General features: G+C 42.4%; 1 protein-coding gene and 1 long non-coding RNA gene across 2 annotated transcripts in view; one reads left to right on the forward strand and one right to left on the reverse strand.

Annotated features, from left to right (window-relative positions):
* Positions 1 to 2,316: 2,316 nt before the first annotated feature.
* On the reverse strand, positions 2,317 to 15,584 carry LOC148214330 (uncharacterized). The gene is made up of 3 exons (XR_015798270.1): positions 15,490 to 15,584; positions 5,539 to 5,738; positions 2,317 to 2,726 (listed from the first exon to the last, which is right to left on the reverse strand). It is a non-coding gene; the product is annotated as an uncharacterized LOC148214330 (long non-coding RNA).
* CCBE1 (collagen and calcium binding EGF domains 1) overlaps positions 14,459 to 20,940 on the forward strand; it is a 153,606-nt gene continuing 147,124 nt past the window's right edge. Inside the window, exons 1-2 of the mRNA XM_007421712.4 lie at positions 14,459 to 15,414; positions 15,571 to 15,651. Of these exons, the coding sequence (XP_007421774.1) occupies positions 15,254 to 15,414; positions 15,571 to 15,651 (242 nt within the window). The 5' untranslated portion in view covers positions 14,459 to 15,253. The remainder of the gene's footprint in view (positions 15,415 to 15,570; positions 15,652 to 20,940) is intronic.

Here is a 20,940-nt window from a genome sequence, read left to right on the forward strand (position 1 = left end):
GGCTATAGCTTCTTCAGCTTTGGCATAAAACATAAAACTTATGAGAAGTATTCAGAAGCCAGAGAAGAGCTTGAGGCAAAAGAGATTTTTTACAAAGAGATTTGCATTTAAAAATGGATTTAAAATGCATTTGCATTTAAAAATGGCTCTGTCATCAGGCCTGGGGGGCCCACGAGACCGGTGGGATCTTGAGATGGCTCCTTTGCTAATCTCATTTCTTGCCTGCCTTATGCTTTCTTCACTTTTTAATAATGACTGGGTTTTTTTGACATGTTTATTGTTTCATATCTTTGTTGTATGCCACCCAGAGTCACTTCTTGTGAGATGGGCAGCAATATAAATGTGATAAATAAATAAAAACTCACCCAGTCACCAGAGATCATCAGGAATTCCAAGGAGGAGAATAAATGGGAGAAGAGCAAAGAGGCAAAGCAATTATTGTCAGTGTGCGTGGTAGAAGTCTATGTTTTAGCAGCCTGCTAGCAAACTAATGGCTTATATTACTATGCCAGTTGAAGAACTGGGAAACTAGTTGGCTATCAGCTTCTCAGTCATTGTTTTGTGCTACTCACGTCTGTCTTTTTTTTTAAAGGCTGATGTTCTGGTGTGTGTAATGGTTAGCAGATACTCAGGCATGGTCCTTGGTGTGAAACAAGAGCGTTATAAGTGCACAGGAACCTCCCTGTTTGGTCCTTGAATTGTTGGGGAATGATAATTACACCATCTGAATGGACTTGGATCACAGCGAGTTCAGTTAACTAGATTCCAGGTCACTGGAGTTTCTCTTAACTCCCAGGTCTTCCTGTAGATGGTTTAATGAAGAGAGCTGTATGTCTACTGGCTGGCAATGAGACATGAGAAAGTAAGGGCTGCTCACAGTTTTATATGGCACCATCAGTGAAGGAGCAGCCCTTTGGCACAAATGGTGCTCCAAACCTGCCAAGTTCTTAAAAAGTACAAAGCAGTTATTCAATCAGTATCCCATAGGCTCCAGTGCTCTCTTCCAAGAAATGAGCAAGAAGAAAGGTCCAGGTTGTACCAGGCTGGGAAAACAGTGGATGGAAGGCCTTTCTGGGAATTAGAATGCCCCAGACTTTTGTGACCATTGTCAATTAAGATGCAAGAGAGAAAAAGGGATTGCCAAGGATTGCCAGCCTTGTTCTGTCTTTTCTGCCCAAGATCCTATTGAATCAATTGGCAGAAAATGATCAGCTGAAGTTTCACTGTGCCTCCATGCCAGGTGCTGCTGCACCTGTTAAACATTTCTGAAACACCTGCTTAAACATCTACAGGGAAGGTTGTAGTCAATTGCAAACATTGTAAAAAGTGTTCATGTCAAGCTTATGAAAAGTGTATAATCACATTATAACAGAAGAGAAAGGTGTTTTCTTTTTCTTTTTGCAAAACTCCAAGTCATTGGTGTTACATTGGACTACAAGTGGTATTAGCTTCATACCAGGGAACCTTAATAATAAAAAAAAAAGGTTTATTCCAAGGCTTTATATAGTTTATTTAAAAAGACATCCTGAAGCTCAAGTTATCTAGTTACAAAATGCACACTGAACTGCCAAAGTAATTATCCATTGCAGCCAATTTTCAGATAAGTGAGCATGGGAGAGCAAACTGAGAAAGACAGCCTTAGGGAGTTAATTAGACAAGAGTGGGTGATGCTGAAGAATTTGCACATATATAAGCACAATAGGATGAGTTTGAAAATCCTAGCTTCTCTGCTTCTCTCTCTCTCTCTCTCTCTCTCTCTTTTGTGAAACAGATACTGTACTGTAATTTTACTTTCTCCTTGCTTCTAATTTTTCCATTCATAAATTTGGTTTGCCCCATTCTCAAGCTAAAGTGATCATTTTTAAAAGTACACACCAAATTAGCGTTGTATTTTTGTGCATGTTTCTTCAAACTAACATATTTTTGTTTGCAAACATTTCCCCCTTCACTGAAAGCACTTACCTTACTTTATAGTTTTGTGCAGACTATTCTCTGCTATACATAACACTTGTCTATTGGCAAACTGGGCTGCAAACTTTGGAGAGGTGCAAAATTTAAAAGAATAATGAATTTTTGGTTTGTGTGTTAATATGAAAATGCAAAAATAAACAAACTTTCATTCAGATCCAATTGAAATCGATCTCTCCTCTTTATCTAGTGCTCAGAGGTACCTCTCCTACACCATTCAGGCTACATTATCAACACGATACACAACAAAATCCAAAATCTAATTTGGATGCCCCGCAGAATTTCCTGGCCAGCATTACCACTGCTGCAAGATCTGGGAGTTGAAGTACATAGGTGTGGAGGGCCCAAGTTTAGAAAGGCAGAAATGTTGTCACTGCTAGCACCAGACATTATTTAGACAAAATTAAACTATTTTTAAGTCCAAATGTTTATTTTTAAAAAGATATGCTGTTAATCCTTTCATCAAGATGAATGGAAAGAGTTGAAATAGTTTAATTTGGGGTTGATCATATTTTTATGCTCCCCTTTTTCCAAATGGAAGGAAGATCAGGGTGGCCTTCACCATATTCCCTCTTCTTTTGATGAGAGAGCATTGGAAGAGCTTGGAGAATTTGTAATAAGCTGTTTATTTATCAACACTTACATGAAAAAAACAATTCAGGTGTGAAGAAGAACCTTCTCCACCTACAATTTCTACTTTCTGCCAGATGTTTCATCCTCCTTCCACTCTGCAGGATTAGCTGTCAAAGGACAAGATACTGATAGGAGAAAAAGAGATATTCCCAGGGTTAATATACAGCATGGCGTGGTCACCTGAAATAGCAAATTTGAGAAGCAATTCAATTATGGTCCAATTCAATTATGGTCCAATTATATTATGTTTTGCTTGCTTGGTTGCTTATTAATTAGCTAGTGCCATGTGAAAACCAGGAGGATGCAAGAAAGATAAGGCATCTGTTAACACAATCTAGAAACCTACTGGATTGTCCTTCTCCAATCTCGTACCCTTCAGTTGTTTTGTGTTGATAACCTGATGGCTGGATGTTCTATAGACCCAACACATCTGATTGGGGAAGGCTGTATAATTAATTGCACTGCTCTAGGAACGTGTGAACATTGGTTTAGTCTTTCTTCCCCCATGAAGAGCTCTGGAAAAATCTGAGAACTTTATCTGCTCACATCTAAAATGAGAACACTATATAGCCTGCCAGCTATTACAGATGGTATACTGAAATCCCCATATCAGTAGCAGTGGTAGCATCAGTAGTTGTTGATAGAGATGATGATGATGATGATATAACAAAATTATTGTTGGTCGCACAGTCAGCCAGTTGTTTAGACTGGATTTGGCATTTTTATCCACCTATCGAGTCCTTCCCAAGGCCCTGGGAGAGGCAGATGTTGTTTGATGGTGTCAAAGGTATAGTTGCGGGATTATTATTATTGTTGTTGGTTGCACAGTATTATTATTAACCTGCTCTTCCACAGCAGAGACCCATCTTGCGTGTGCATATTGATAAAAACATATTTTTCTGTGTGCCTATGGCTGTTTACATGCTGCTTTATTTACTTAGGAACGAGACAATGTACCGTATACGTGCATGAGGTAGACATTTCCTCCACAAAAACATGCTACCAGAGTTCAGCTCTGATTTAACAGATGTTTTGGTGCTCTTCTAAAAATAAAGGCAACATTCAGCAATAAAAAATAAAAAAAGAAACCAAGACAAATTATACAAGTTCCCATTACATGTACCCACCATACCTGCGATCATTATAAATCCAGTCAAGATGTTTTCAAGAGCTAACACTTCCTCACATGATTTCAAATATTTTGCTCATGAGTTGAGTGTCAAGGAAACACAAGAACCTAGAAGCCAGTCCAAGTAGCTGAGGCAAAGTTAAATTTAAATATCTTATTTTTCTGTTGCTACTGTAGAGTACACAAAGTCTGTTACAGTCATTAGCTCAATTTGCAGTATTTATTTCACGAAGAAATAGTCCAGACAGGACAAGCTTCTTTTAACTTTGAAAAGCAACTTGATTGGGTTACTATGAGCAGCATTACAGTTATAAAAGACTAATGTTTGATACATTTTTTTTTGGTTACCTACTGGGTGTTGGGAAATGCAAACGGCATCCCATTTATGCTAGTTAGTTTGAGGGTTTTATTACAATAGTACTGTGAAACTTGCTTCCATCACATGGCTATTTATGATATTTTCTCTACAGATTTGCAAAAGCATTCTAGAATTTCCTGACCTGATGCTCTCCAGATGTTTGTGGTCTATAATACCCAGAATTCCCAGCCAGCACCCAGCATTTCCAGCCAGCATGGCTAAGGGAAATTCTGTCCATCATATCTAGAGGACACTCTAGAGGGTTAGGGAAACTTGTTCCAGAATTTCTGCCCTGTGCTCTAAGATGTTTTCTAATGGTGTTCCTTTCCTTTCCTTTCCTTTCCTTTCCTTTCCTTTCCTTTCCTTTCCTTTCCTTTCCTTTCCTTTCCTTTCCTTTCCTTTCCTTTCCTATCCTTTCCTTTCCTCTCTTCTTCTCATCTCATCTCTTCTCTTCTCTTCTCTTCTCTTCTCTTCTCTTCTCTTCTCTTCTCTTTTTTTCTTTTCCCTTTCTCACATTTTGTTTGCTTTAATCCCTGCAGGCTGTCCAGAGGATTTTGGTGAAAGGTTAAGTAATATAAATAATAATAATTTTAAAAAATTTACATTTAAGCTATGCCTGACCATCACACTTAAGGACAGAGAAGCTCAGGTATTAGTTCCTGGAGTGTTCTTGGGAAGTGTGCTTTTGAGGGGGGAGTGGGAAAAGAAATAATCTGTTTTTACACCCTCCAGGGACTGTTTATCTTCCTGCTCTAATGCTTAAAAGGATGACCTGAGTCTTGTCATGGAGGTCAAGAGTGATGAAGCACAAACATTTCAGATCTTTCGGGTGACTGACAGACAGGATGTTGAGAAAGGGATCACATTCTTTGTTTAGAACCTCTTGTAACTGAACAGGATCCAGGACTAACTCCAAAGGAAATAAAACATCTCTATCTAATGTTATAGCTCTCCCTCTGACTTTATCTGCAATCATTTGCAGTATGTGGAAGCTAGAGTCTCAACTAGTTCCCCACAGGAATGTTGGACCAGAGTTTCCATAACACCTAGTTGGCACCCCATCTGGGAACGATGAGGGTTGCAGTCACACATTTGGGAAGCTGCAAAACTGAGGAAGGCTGTGCTAGAAAACATATTGCTTAAAGATCCCCCAATTCTTTAAGGGAATTCAAAACTAAACTCTTTGAATCTGTGGTGTGGAGGAAAAAGGAGTGGAAATATATGCTAGATGTTGTCTTTCTAAGGTTTGACCTAATGTGAGGAAGAGTGGTTGGCCTAGCTCTTAAAGTTATAATGTATTATATATTTAGTTTACTCATTTTTATATCATCTTTCAAAAATACTCTTCAGACTTTAGTGTGTGACAGAACATTCGGGTGAATGATTCTGGAGAAAATTCCACAACTGGGGCTCCCTAACCTAAATGTCTGCCGGTATGATTACCACTCACCCCACTTCAGATTGATTGATTGATCATGGGCCATCAAGTTGACTCCTAGCAACCGCATACATAGATTTTCTCCAAGAAGATCTGTCACTTCAGGTCTTCCAGTGGCACATCCATTGCTGCTGTAACTGACTCCATCCCCCTTGCACCTGGTCGTCCTCTTCTTCTCTTTCTTTCTGCCCACTTCAGATACCTGAACATAACTAAACAGAAGGATTAAGGGATTTTCACCACTATTGAGTTGATGTAGAGCAGTATTTTTTCAAACTTAGGAACTTTTGTGTGGACTTCAACTCCCAGAATTCCCCAGCCAGCAGTTGAAGTCCACACATCCTAAAGTTGCCAAGTTTGAAAAACAATGATGTAGAGAGGAAAGAGGATGACCTTGATGGGGAGAGGGAAGATCCATTATCAAGGCAATGAGTAGATAAGCATTGCAGAAGCCCACATAAGAGGGGAAGGGAATGACAGCATCTTAGACAGACACCCTCCAAATTAACATGAACATAAAAGAGAGAGGAGGAGAATCACATTCAGACTTGCAAGATTCCATTACTTAATAAAAGTTTTCAGCACACATAGCGACTGTTTCTTGGTCTGGTCTACCTTGTAGAGCTGACAGGTATTGACCCATTCTTGTGCTGGCAAGAAACACACAGTAATACCTCGGTTCACGAATGCTTCTGTCCACGAACAATTCGGTTCGCGAACAGCAGCGTTCGCAAAATTTTGCTTCCATTCGCAAACTCTGCATCGGGTGATGAACACGACCCGCGGCCATCTTCCCTGCTCTGACACGTGGTCGTGGCTTCCTCTAGGCGAGATCACTTGCTGTGAAGATTTTTGGTGTCACCTCAAGCAAGGTTAGTGTTCTCTCTCTTCATACTGTACTGTACTTTGTTTCATATTTTTGTGGTTAAAAAAAAATACATATGGTTCAGAACGGATTAACCTTATTTATATTGAACCTTATGGGAAAATTTGATTCGGTTGGCGACCAATTCGGTTGGCGACCACGTTTGTAGGGGCCAGAATGGATTAACCTTATTTACATTGAACCTTATGGGGAAATTTGATTTGGTTGGTGACCAATTTGGTTCGCAACCAGAATCGTGGAACGAATTAAGTTCGTGAACCAAGGTACCACTGTATACCATTATGGAAGGAGCTGTCCGCATTGTTGATCTCTATCTGGCCTGTATGATTTCTGCTTCAAGTCTCTCCAGTCATCTGATTTCACTCCAGACTGATGGGTGGCAAAACAGATTTCCACACATTGAGGCTCTCCTTACATAGTGTCAGAATAAGGGTGGAAAGTCTATTTTAATACTAATGTAATTAAGAATCATATCATCCTTTCTGATTCATGGGTTGGGGATGAGGTGGAAAGAACATCCCAGGGATGTGGAGATAAAATAGGTTGTCAGAGAAAAATTATGGTATTGTTAGAAGGTGGCCTAAGATGTTCAATTTGACCTAAGCTGGAGGTACAGAAAGTTGGCACACACATATTAAAAAATATGGTTCATAGAGTTACTATCCAGCCCTGGGTAGGAAGAATGGAAATGGTTGATTTGGAAAATTCAGCCGGACGTGTCTTTAACTGCTTCTGTCTATAGTTTTATTTTGGAATTATCCACTGTTAATTCTGAAGCCATCCATTCTCTGCAGAGAAATTCAGTCTTGGCGCTTTTTTGCAAAGCAGCTCTTATTCAGAACCACCTGTTATGCAAAGCCCAGTTCACATGCCAGATTAAATGTTTTCCTTACCAATATAAACAAAGTCTGCATTTTGGATTATTTGTAGTCGGATGCAGTGAGCTTAATCCTTCCTGTGCCTGCTGATAACTGCACAGCTGTGACTTGTGACACAGAAGAAACTGACACGTGCACAAGCACTGCCAGTTGTATATACTGGACCCCTGACTGAACTATATGGTTTCCAGGGAAATTGGCAACTGAACCCTTGTCTATATGATCTTTCTATTATAATGTTTTCCCCCCTTTGGGCTGACAAGGAAAAATGCTTGAAGGAGATTGTGGGCTAAGAACAGTTCCTCACAAATTGATTACTGTAATGCGCTATGCATGGGGCTGACCTTAAACATCACTCAGAAGCTGCAGCTGGTCCAGAATAGCAATACAGGTACTGAAGGGCATGCCTTGTTACGTCCATGTGACCCCACTGCTCCATGAGCTGCACTGGTTACTAGTTGGCTTCCAGGTGCAATTCAAGGTGCTGATTATCACTTATAAAGCCCCTGTGACTTGGAACCTGGTTATCCTGTCCAGTGAGATTGGGCAGACCCTTTGGGTCCTGTTGGTCAAGTAGTGTCATCTTGTGGATCCAGGAAGTGTGCCTTCACTGTCATAGCACCTACTCTCTGGAATAATAACCCTCAGAGATCCAGATGGCTCCCACCCTAATGATGTTCAGGAATCTATTAAAAACCTGGCTATTCTCCCAGGCTTTGGGGGCAGAGTGAAGGTTGAGATCCTGCTGGATGATGGGGTTTGGTTTTTTTGAGTAATCAGTCCATTGTTAGCTGTCTAAGCAAGATCCATTGTATTGTTCTGATAGATAGAGCTGTACAGCAGGTGTAAGCAACAGGTGTATGTGCAGGAGGCATCTGTGTTCCTAAACTGAAAGAAATGGCTGTTGCTCTGCTGCAGGAAGGAAAAATTGTGTAAGGGACCAACACAACCTGAAAGAATTTATGTTCAACATTATATCTCATCTTTCAATCAAATGATGCTCAAGACATCTTACGACTGATTGCAATAGTATGCATCCATGCCACCCTTCAGATTCACTCAGTGCAGCAGCTCTTAAGGTCCCCTGTCAAGTGTGTTTCCAGAATGCTTCTGCAATTTCACAACAATTGGATGTTCTTCCAGGCAGGAAGTGGGACAGCACGCTCCCTGCAGCTGCTCTTTCTCTGGCTGATAGAAGGAACCAAGCTGGACCTCTCCTTGTATGGAAACAGAGACTTCCAGCAGCCTTTGGTTCCCTGATCAATGGAACAGACTAGAAATGCTTCCTATCAGCTCTCCAGTCCATGTTTACAGTATGCCCTGGTGTGCACTTTAATTTATGCACATCAAATGAACCCCTTCAGAAATGCCCAGAAGATATAAGAAGTAATGTGGTGGCCAGCAGGCATTTATAGCCTCAGCCACCCATGTAACATTTTAATAGTGCATTTTTGTAGCCTAGCAGTGAGGTGATGTAGGCTGCCTCTCCTCTGGGGGTCTGGATCCAATGAAGGCGCCATTTGGTTGGGGTGGCAGCCAAAAGTTGAGGCTTAGAAACCCAAATGCAATTTTGCCCAGAGGACCTATCCAATGGTGGCATTTGATACACAGAAGTGTTTTTTCTCTAAGAGTCACATGGAGTGATTCTTAGTCTTACCTTACCTGCTGCACTCCAAAGGTTACTATTCAAACTGTCTAATGCTCACCTAACAATAATGAAGGTGTGAGTTCATTGTAAATGGAGAACCTCCAAATAGGGAAGTCTACTCTTGAAACTCAAAGCTCGGAAGGACAACAGTCTGCTCAGGGGAGGACACTTGGAGGCTACCAGAGTCAATGTGGTGTAGTGGTTAAGTTGCTGGACTAGGAGTGGGGAGACCCAGGTTCTAGTCTCCCCTTGGCCACAGAAGCTCACTGGGTGGCTTTGGGTCACTCACACTCTCTCAGCCCAACCTGTCTGAGAGGGTTGTTGCTGTGGGGGGAAAATAGGAGGAAGGAGCATTACATGCACTTTGAGCTTCTGTACAAAAGGGAGGAAATAAATCTAGAACTGTCTTTTTTAAAAGATGCTGAATTCCTTTGCAATGGGGATAAGCCTCCAGACATGTGGGAAATGTGCATTCAAATGCTGTTGCCAGATTTTCCCACTGCTCCTTGTATCTTTTCTTACCAGAAAAATATGGTTAGATGGATATTCCCCCAGAGAAAGGCTGAACTGTTGCTTCATACCTCCCAAGGACAAATAACTTGCAATCTTAAAACCACCAGCTGCTTTGTATCTCCCCCTCCTGCTCCTAACCAATCTTTGGACCCAGGAGACCAAAATTCTGCTAGGATTCATCTCATGCTTCTTACATAAATTAGCAGAAGATGTGAATTCCTTTGGTGGATAGAACCAAAAAGGAATTAAGCCCACTTTCTCCTCCTTAGCAGTAGCCAACCAGGTCCTTCTGGAAGCTCCCACAATTAGCTATCTTCCAGATGCTTGGCCTGGTAATTTGATATATTCAGCTTCATCCAGAGGTTGTGTTTAGCTCTTGTGGCTAGTGCTTCTGTTCAGACTTCCAGCCAGCCTTATCCTCTACTCTGTTCCATGTGCCTTTTCTTGGCCAGGCTGACCATTTTTCCCCTGGTCACAGTCAGCATTTTGTGCCTCCTATGGCAAGTCCTCGCTGGACTGTTTCAGGGATCCCTTCTCATTTTTGGAAGGAAGCATTTCTATATATTGCAAAGTTCTCCAGAGCTTCTTAGCCAGGGGCGGTGCCATGTCTTAGTAATGCAGGCCATATATTTGAGCCTGTCAGCAAAAATCATAACTGAAACTGCTGGTATCTAAAAACCCTCAATAACGTTAACATAAAGAACAGCCTGCACTGCCAAGTGAAAATAAATAAATGTTTTGTAACCTGAATAGTTTACAGTTACAGTGTGCGACACAATACCACATGAACTGTTAGGAAGGAAAATGTACAATACAGCTGTACTGTGTTCAGTTTCTGTTTAAACAATTCTGGGGAAAGTTGCTGACATGCCCTGCTAAATTCCTTGGCTCGTGTCTAAAACTGCTTCCAGATTTCATATGTAGCTTTTATCTACTTTATATCTGCTTGATTACTGAAGTCAAAGTTAAGAGATGATTGGCTCAGGGAAAATAGTATCCTCACCCCAGGAAGCCCTCAATTTAAACTGACTTTAGTAAAACCTGCACCAGATTATTCCATCTTGAGGGCACTAGACCTTCTAATATTTACTTGGCTATTATCACATCATAACATTTTTTAAGGATGTAATCTAAGTGGATTTGGCTGTTTGTCCATTGCGAAGAAGATAAAATAGGATCAGATCCACATGTAAATGATTATCAGTGACAAAGAAGAAAATCATTGTATTGTATCACAATGTAATAACTCTGTTGGGCTCATTTCTGGAGAAGCAGTTTTAATTTTGGAAAAGGTATTTGGAGAGAACACTGGAGACAAGCCAAACACTAATTGTGTGTTTAATTACTTACAACTTAACAGAGATCAGACTGTTGATAATTAACACAGAATGGTTGCTAAAGCAATAGCTCTATTTTAGGTATCTGTTAATTACTGTATATCTTTATTGCTATTCATTTCTAACATACGTTTATTTTTCCCCACTAATATACCAGTATTATAGTCTGATAAACAATGTGCTGAAGTTTTCCTATCTGCAGTCTCTTTCTCTAGTCAACATTTGCTTTAATCTCACATTTGCAAAACTGCTGTAAGCTAGAAATCTCATATTCTGTCAAAACAACAATGATATAAGACTCAGTAACTCTACATGTTACATGGTTGAAATGTAAGTAAAGATTCAGCCATACACCCTACAGCTCAGATGTACAGATCTCTTTAACAACATGTTCACATACACACAAATGTGTGCATGGGTGTGGATACATGTGATATATAAAACATAACAAACTTAACAAATATTTGCCTCACTGAACCCAATATAATTTATTCCTGTTAGTCAATTTATGATGGTCTATGGGGAAAAGATTTCAGAATTTGGATGTCATCACCAAGAAGGTTCTCTTCCTAGCCTTTTGTTCAACTAAAATACAGTGGTACCTCTAGTTACGAACACCCCTCCTTACGAATTTTTCGAGATATGACCAGCTCCGGCCCCAAAAATTTACCTCTACTTGCGAACTCCGCCTCAAGTTACGAACCGGATCCGTGGCCATTTTCCCTGCTGCCACGCGGTCGTGGCTTCCTGTGGGCGAGATCGTGGTAGCAAGGAGACGTTCGATGAGGCTTGTGGTGTGTTTTGTGGCATTTGGAAGGTTTTTGGTGTGCTTGTCAGCATGTCTCCAAAGAAAATGCAGAGCAGGCTGGCAACTGACTTTAGACAGGTTTTTCCCCAGAACTGAGCCTGCAGCTAAGAGGCAAAGAAGAGAGGAAACCCCTGAAGGAGATCTCCCCGATGTCCCTTTGGAGGGGGACTCTCCCTCCAAACAATAATTGCCTCCCCACCCCATTCTCCCTCTACATACTGTGCTGTACTGTACTTTTTTTTCATGTTTTTGAGGTTTAAAAATAAAATGCATGTGTTTCAGAACTGTTTAGCTGTATTTACATTGAACCTTATGGGGGAAATTTACCTCGGGGTGCGACCAAATTCGGAGGGCGGATTAGCCGTATTTACATTGAACCTTATGGGGAAATTTGCCTCGTGGTGCAACCAAATTCGGAGGGCGGAATGGATTAACCGTATTTACATTGAACCTTATGGGAAACTTTACCTCGACTTGAGACCAACTCGAGTTGCAACCAGAGTCACGGAACGGATTAAGTTCGTAACTAGAGGTACCACTGTACTTGGAAAAGATTATAAGATACTCTCCAAAATCTCATAAATATAGGAAGACTGGAATAGGAAGAGTTACTCTTGCTGATATTTGATCCTTCACTATTTAAAGATGTAAATCTTTAAATCACTATAAATAAGCAACCAGAGGTCCTTCAGAATCAGGGTAATTATGATTCTTCTTTCTTTACCACTGAACATGCTAAGAGTTGTATTGAGAACTTTGTAACATGCTAAGAGTTGTATTGAGACGAAGCTTTGCCACCTTACACGTCACTTTTGAGAACAATCCCATTTAGAATGTATTGCTGATTTTTATATACTGCAGTAAGAACCCTTGGATTCATCCTACAATCTTGATGGTGCATCAACAAATGGAATTTGACATGTTAGTGGTCCAAGTTCCCCTAGGAATTTGTTTAACTCCTCATCCTTACAAATATATGCAAATTACGTCATTTTAGTGATGAGAAATGAGTAGAGCCACTTGACATATTTGGAACATCTGTGCAAATTTCTGCTCAGAATAAGTTCAGGAGAAAAACCTTTGGGTTTCCCCCCCACCCCAATAGAAACCAGATTTTCAACTCTATTGGCCTTGACCCTTTTACTTTTTAGACAAGCTTAAAATCAGACAATTCACCTGAAATGTGGGAGGACTCACAAAAGCTGCACACATGTCTGTTGAGAAATGAAGGTGGAACTGAGCATAACTCATTCTTGAGCTGCAAAAATCCACACTCATGTTTCTAGGTAGGACTAGGGCAGCTGCTTTTAATTGGATATCACAAAAAGACACAAACAAAAAGTTACTTGAGCTAGCTTTATATGGGAAGTCAAAATGATCTCAGAGTAACTCAAACCCATTGAATCATTGTGCCCAGTGCTACCCACGCTGGCTCTCATCATTTCTCAAAGAGAAGCCTTCTGCAGGCCACTCTTCTGCTCTGCATCTTGCCCTGATGCCAGGAACTGAATCTTCCCAGTCCTTCTATAAAAATGAAATGAAACCAAGCACATCCTACATCTTGCAACGCACCTGAATAGAAAATATAAAATTGGATTTTCTTCTTATAACAACAACAACAACAACAACTTTGGTGCCTTGCAGCTAGAAAGCTCTTCAAATCCCTAACTAAACTGCTTGTAGGAACATTACAAACATTCAGATTCTCCAATGCCCTGCTTGTACAAGACACAGTTCCACTTCTTCACAGGGATGTTGGGTGCTTCCCTACTATTTTCTTCTCCACCCATGCTTTTGGCTTTCCTGATTCACAGATTTTTAAAGGGTAGGGATATTGCATTATACTCCATTTGTATCCTTCCCGGGTAATGCTTAACTGGAATTACCTTTTGCAAATGACATTCTTCACTTGTAGTTTATGGCAGCATCAGGCCCCTCCAGCAGCCCTTAGGGTCTTCCTAAACCAGACAACACTGGCCTTACCTTGTCCTCAGAATTTAAACGGTCTGATGTCAACTCTTGCTTTTTGTCAAAAACTACTTCTTCTTGCTTAAGCCAATCGACTTTGACCATGGGGTGTCTGTGTGTACTGTTTCATTCCCTTTTGATGAGAAATAAGGTCAAGGGGCAGTGTAACCAGAGGCATGGGGGAATTGGGAAAGGACAGCCAGCCCCTTTTTTGAGGTCATGGATTGGGGGGGCGGGGGGTATATCCATCATGTCAGTAACTGGACGTTGAGCAGTCATTGGCCGGAAAATATTACCACCAACCCTGGAGAACCAACTGATTAGCAATATGGTCTGAATGGAGGCCTCAGTCAGGGCTACCCAACTTAAGGCTGGGTGGTGCATTAAACCAGTGTTTCTCAAGCTGGCCAACTTCACGCTGTGTGGACTTCAACTCCCAGAATTCCCCAGCCAGCCATGCTGGCTGGGGAATTCTGGGAGTTGAAGTCCACACAGCGTGAAGTTGGCCAGCTTGAGAAACACTGCATTAAACAACTAGTGGGGACAGGGTCAAACGGGGGGGGGGGGGGAGACTGGATCTGGACAATATCTTAATAACTAAGAGAGAGTCCAGGTCGGTTTCTAACCTCACCGTTAGAAAGCTAACAACCGCCTTAACGCCGTCTGAACTTTCTCCAACTCCTTGTCTCCAGTAACTTTTCCCAGGGCCCTCCTCGCCAGCTGGGTCCCTCGTTCGCCCATCTGCAACCTCGGGCTCTCCCGTTCCCTTCCCGCAGCCTCCGGTCCATCCCCCGCCCCCCACGCCCTCCAACCTCTGGGCGCAGCTCCCGGCCACCGCAGAACGTGCGCCTCGCGCTGGATCTGGCTCCCCGCCCTTCTCCACCTCCAGGGTCTCGGTTCCTCGTGCCCGGCCTTCCTTCCCCTCCTCCGAAAACTCCTCCCCCGCATCCCTGGAAAGCGGCCGGTGTCCGCCTCTCCTGACCCGCAGGTTGCAGAAGCGGTCCCCTGCCACCCGGATCTGCCCTTCACACGGGCCCTCGCCCGCTCGCCTGACCCAGCCGTCGTTTTTTCCCAGGGCGGCTTGCCCGCCCGCCTGCCGCGACGGCTTGCAGCCTCTAGACTTGGAAATCCCCTCCGCCCTTTCTCCAGCACCTCAGGGGAAGCTGGCTGGCCCTCCTGTCTGGCCCGGCCCGGCCCCAGAGCTGGTTCCTGCCCGGATCCGCATCTGGAGCGGAGTCCTTTAATGGTGGGGGGACAACCTCCGCACCTCCAGAGGCCCCTTCCGAAAGCAGCGGGCGCCCTCCTCCCTCCCGCCGTCCCAGACACTAGCTGGTGACCCGCTCCTCTGCCCTCCACTTTCTCCTGCCCGGAGAGCTCCAGACAAGCCGCCCGCCGCCGCGGCCGTCTCTTCCTGCCGTCCGTCCGTCCGTCCGTCCGTCCGCCCGCCCTGCCTGCCTCCCTCCTTCCCCGGCATCTGGCTCCGTCCTCCCTCCTCCCTTGGTTGGCCAGGCAAGCCCGTTCTGCGCTCGCCCCGCCGCGGCGTCCGGTGGCCCCTTTCTCAGCCCTGCCCGCTCTCTTCCTCCCCGTCCGGCCGCAGGGGGCAGCGGCCTTTCCTCCTCCCTCGCTGCGGCGCGCCCGGCAGCGGCCAGAGCCCGGGCGGCGCGGACCGAGCGCGCCGAGGGACGCCCGATGGTGCTGCGCGGCGACGGCGGGGGAGGTGCCAAGCGCCTTCTGCTGCTCGCGCTGCGCTCGCCCTCGCGGAGCCTACGCCTCTGGCTGCTGCTGCTGCTGCTGCTGGCGGCGCTCGGGCACGCGTGGACCTACCGCGAGGAACCTGAGGAGAGCGACAGGTGGGTGGCGGGGAGGGGGTACCGCCACGCCCGCTTTGCCCCCCTCCCCCGGTGCCCCGTGCCTTGTTTTCTCACCCCGCTGGCCGCTCCTGCCGCGGCGCCCCCGCACGAGTTTCGCGACTTAGTGCGCGGTCTCCCCTTCTCTCCGCCTTGCAGGGAAGTGTGTTCCGAGAGCAAAGTCGCCACCACCAAGTACCCGTGCTTGAAGCCCGACGGGGAGCTCAGCACCTGCTTCAGGTGAGTGGGGCCGCGCGCTCGCGCCTCGGCTGGGCAGCGGCCGAGCAGACCCGGGATAGGCGGCAGGAACCGCAGCGTTCGCGCCACAGAGCTTTTGCCGCCCTCAGGGCTGGGAGAGGACACGAACACCTCAGCTGATTGGCAGTCAGGTGTTTCTGGACACACGCAGGTACTAATTTGAACCCAAGGCCTCCTGTTGCTCATCCTGACTTTAAATAGCTGTGAAGCCTGCAGTGAGCGGTTACTGATGGAAGCGTGGAGGAGTAAACTGCAAGAATCTTGACTGCCTGGGGTTTCTTCTCATTTGCCCGTGGCATGTTTGTGTATATAGATTTCCATGTAGCACTTGTGCGGTGCTCACTGTTTCCTTCGAAGTCAGTTCTGCCCTGAAGTTATAAATTGGACATAACAAAAGCAGCACTAGGACATTTCACAGAAAAGGTGGTTCATTTTAGCCTGAAGTGGAATCCCATGCAGTTACTGTCTTATAACCACCTTCCCTCTACCCCTCACAATAACTACATAAAAACACATGATATTCCCATGCTCAAAGTGAAAAATCTTCTTTTGATGTGTAAGAAAGAAGGCAGGCATTTAGACCGCTGTATATTTCTGATTATAGCTGATTCTCAGAAGCTCCCACAACCCTGGCCACTGATTACTCAATATAATTAAAACATAAAATCATAGAGCTGTTTTCTGCAGCTGTCATACAAACCCAGCAAAAGACATGTCTGCTTTAAAGAGTTGCAGATGGGTGGTATGTTCATGTTCCCATGTGCTCTGAATCACCATTTTTGAAATAGAATCTGAAGTCCTGCACAGTCCTAGTATGCGGATATGTCAGAGCTACAAATCCTGTCTCTTTTTGTCTGATAGTTTTGGTTTAAAAAATCACAGGAAAGGGTCTTAAAAGATACTTCCCTTCCTTTCTTCCTTTCTTTTTTCTTTTTTGGTTTAACTTTGAAAGATCAAGATATCCGGGGAACGCCGGAATGTCTGATCAGTTGTGTTCAGAACCCTGTAACCTGATGTGCCGTTGGTCTTTGGAATGTGTTAAATTCTGCTACTGATAGCCTTTTTGGTAATAATTTTTGTTTGTGACACCGAAGTGGTGCTCCTGCAGAAGTGATTATGGATGTAGTTTGACCCTAGTAACCACAGCTGAAAGAAAAGCTCTCCAATGACTGAAAACAGCTAAGTAACAGAAACCAAAACATTGTACTGTATTCCTGAATATTCACTAAGTCCCTCTGAAATCTGTTTCTTGAATGAACGTGACTATAGTCTGATTTAAATTTTAACTGATTTTGTTTCTACGTAAGTTCTGCACTCATTAAAATTTTAAGTATACAGTCAAGAGATTTTAATTTATATTTAAAATTCAAATGATGAATCACAGCAATGGATTTGTAAACAGATTCCTACCAACTTGCTAGCAAATCTTGATCTAGCACAATGTGTGCTAATTGTATTCAGAATTACAGCTTCAGAATGTGCTCATAACTAAAGATTAGGGCTGCTGCTTTACTGTTTACAAAATTTACTGATGATGTGTTGAAAATCTAGCTGCAATCGTTTATGGTTGTTTTCTCCTGGTATTGAGAGAACATCTGTCCTCTGGGAAAAAAGGAGGGCAGAGTGTCCTTTTCAAATGCTTTATCGCAGATTTTTTAATACAAGGGAACATAGCCAGTATTTCCCTTCAGCATAGAAGTTGTGTTTTAATTATAGCAGTGCCTAAGCCACTGATTAAACTCTGATAATCCACAGACCACTGATAATCCATGAAGGTCCACCACATGGGTCTTCAGCCTCCCTGCATTCACCACTGGTCAGCTGGCCTCTGCCTGCTTGCCACATCAGCCTCTGCCTTAATATGTTCACTACTGCTCAGCTGTCTTTTTGCTACCTTGCCTCCTGATGTTCACCACCAGTCAGTTCCTTTGATGTTGTAGAGCTCCTGATGTATGAATTCCATTTCCATAAAAAACATCACTCTAAGGAGCTTGTGGACTGATGATGCTCAACTGGACATTTTCCTTGTTTCTGTCTGGAGCCTGTGAGACAGCATTGCTTACAGGGAAGGATAATAGTAGAATAGTAGTTGTTTTCTTTATTATGTGCTGATAACTAAGTGTAGTACCAACTATAGAGTAAAACAACAATTGAGACAATAACATATTGGGGATCCCATGGAAATAGTGAGCCCCCGAGATGGTCATGCTCTGGGTAAGATACTGGTCCATTATACAGATAGTCTTCATTTAGCGACTGCCTCATTTAGTGACCGTTTGCAGTTACAATAGTGATAAAAAAATAACTTTACAACCAATCCTCAAATTTACAACCTTTGCAGGTCTGTAAAGCAAAGCAAAGCTGAAATAAGATCACAAGCACAGTCATGGTTTCACTTAGTGGCCACTTCACTTAATGACTGAGTTGCCAGTCCCAATTGTGGTCACTAAATGAGGACTATCTGTATTTGTGTTTAATTGTTGTTTTAGATTTGTTTTAACTGTTTGTTTTATTGTACACTGCCCAGAGTCACACTTGTGAAATGGGCCACTAGATAAATTTGATAAATAAATAAATAAATAAAATATTGCAATTGATTATAATATCATAATATAAAATAAAGATCTTCTAAATTAAAAGGTCCATGACATATGATATTATACAATAATATGAACCTCTATAATTTTAAAGTAACAAGTACTTATTTTAAAACAATTTTGTGACAGCCCGTGACATTATCATATTGAAAGTATTACAAGAAATAACACGGAGAACTCTACTACGTAGCAACAATTCATTATTTGCAATCACTCTTTTATTCCCAACCTGTCTGCCTTGTACAAATCAAGGATCATTTGCAGTTTATACTTTATACACAACTTTCCTTTAGTTCATTGCATTCGTGCTAGGTTTGAATTACTCATTCGTGAAAATGTATCAGTGGTGGAAAAGTTCACTGAAGTACACTAGTAATACTAAAATTGAGAATACAACTCAAGGGTAGTTCCTGACTTTACTATGCTAAGCAGAATTGTGATCTTACACAAGCAACCCAAAAAAAGCACAAATAAGGAATATGACAGTGAATATCTAAACATGGCCTTTCAGTGCTCTTTGTACTCTTTTATGTTATGAAACTTTATTCTCAAGCAGGTATTTCATAGGCATTAGCCTTAACAAGGAAATGCTACACTAAAATGATGCAATGTGTAATCATAAAATCTATAAGCACTGCTTTCTTACATTACAGGATACCACTTGGCTAACTGTTATAAAATAGAAGACAAAATGCACTGGAAAATGACTATGCTATCTTTATATGGCAACTCTTTCTGCAGTGCCAGAAAGCTTTCATATTATTTCAGTATTCATATATCAATTCTATCTTGCAAACACTTGAGTCATATTCAGTTTAAAAAAACAACAACACCAATTTGCTTTCACAATAACTTCTACAGTAGTTGCCTAGGCCAGTATTTCCACAATCATGGACCACAAAATAAATGTTGGGAAAATGTGCAGCTTACCCAGTCAAACAACCTCCTCTCCCTTAAAGAATAAAAATAAATAAAATAAAATAATTATTATGATTGCACTTGTGCATGCTTTGCTATCCTGTCCATTTTAAAGGCCCTTTTAAACTAAATTTTGTAACCCAAAAAGTAATCCAAATGCAAAATGGTCCTTGTTCCGTATGGATTCAGCTGGTCTGGGTCAAAACGGAAACATTTGTGCTCTGGGCAGAAGCGTTCTGGAAGAGGAATAGGGAAAAGCAAGGACACTGACTGTAGCAAATGGTGACTAAGGGAGGCAGGGAAAGATCAGTGAGATGCACTAACTTTGTTGAACTAGACCCCTACGGCACCTCTGAATTTTGTTTCAGCAGAAACCTAAAACGACCGAAGTGTTCTGGGCTTTGTTTCCATTTTGTTCACCCCCTAGATTATGATCTATTTATGATTTGTAAATGAAAAGTGTTCTCAGGAGGAAACAAGAACATCTTCCTTGTGAGAAAATTCACTGAAATTCATTTGGTAGGCATAATATGAGTTTTCTAGTGTTACTCACTGGAATTGTGCGATAATGCAAGATAATAGCATGTACTTCAAATGCTTGCAATAATGCAGCACAGTTCTATGTCTGTTTGCCTAGTCAGAAACATGCTTATCTTTATTAAAGATAAAGACTTCTCTGAGTTGAGCTTGACTGCGATTGATACCACGTGCGCTTCCATGAGGTTTTCTTGGCCACTGGACAAAACTGGTTTGACATTGTCTTCTTCCAGTATGTTCTTCCACTTTCCAAATTTGCATTCAGATAATGCCATTCAAATAATAAGATTCAACACTACTTAATGTTTTGAGCTCAATCAAGATCAGGTAGCTGCTATCATGTGCTATGACCCACATTTGTTTGTAGAATTCAAGTCTTAACATCTAAATATTTCTAAAGGTTAATAACAATTGGAAATTTATTTTGAAGTGAAAATCTAAATATTAGCAGCATAAAAGAATAATACTGCATGGCAACATAATAAGGCCAAGTTAGGGCAAAAGGAGGAAAATGATCAGGCTGATTATACTCCTTAATATACCATGGGTGGGCTTCAAGGCAGACCAAAAACAATTTGAGAAGGAGCATGCTAGCTATTAGAAGAGTTTGGATCTGCAAATTATGTAGCTGGATCGTTATCAGAAAAATATGCGTGTGTTTTTAACTGGAATACAATTGTACGCTTGAAGGGCTTCCATAAAAAAGATAAGCATAATGCATTTGAAACATAGTGCATTTGCTGCGTAAAAGTGTGAAATTGTTGAGACATTTCTGCTGTGATTATACTATTGCTGTATCAAAAGTACATATTTGGTATGTCTGCTAGGGCCTGCTTTATGTTGTTATGACACCAGAAGACTTGTGAGATGTGCAAGTATTGTGGTTTGTATGAAGTGGCTTTCAAGAGAAATATTCTCTTGGTGCTGAAGTCAGAGGATAATGCGTGTCTTTGAGACACAGTGTGTGTCAAAAGCAGCTGATTACACTACATGTGTAAACATTTGCTGTAAGCTGCAGGCTAGTCAGGAAGATGTATGGCTGGTTTAATGGTTCCAGGCTGTTTATAAAAATTGTTAACTAGATCCAGGCAGACAGCCGTGATTAACACTGGACGGGTCTGACATTTTCCTTAGTAGATACTTTGGCCCCTGTTGGCATTCAGAGCTGGATTGCTGCAGTCAAATGAAACTGATAATTGCTCTTGTGCGGCTGGGTGCA

Source organism: Python bivittatus, unplaced genomic scaffold (assembly GCF_059951505.1).
Source record: "Python bivittatus isolate LINGU-HERP-01145 unplaced genomic scaffold, Pbiv_v1 ctg000570_np1212, whole genome shotgun sequence".
Classification (NCBI taxonomy): Eukaryota; Metazoa; Chordata; class Lepidosauria; order Squamata; family Pythonidae; genus Python; species Python bivittatus.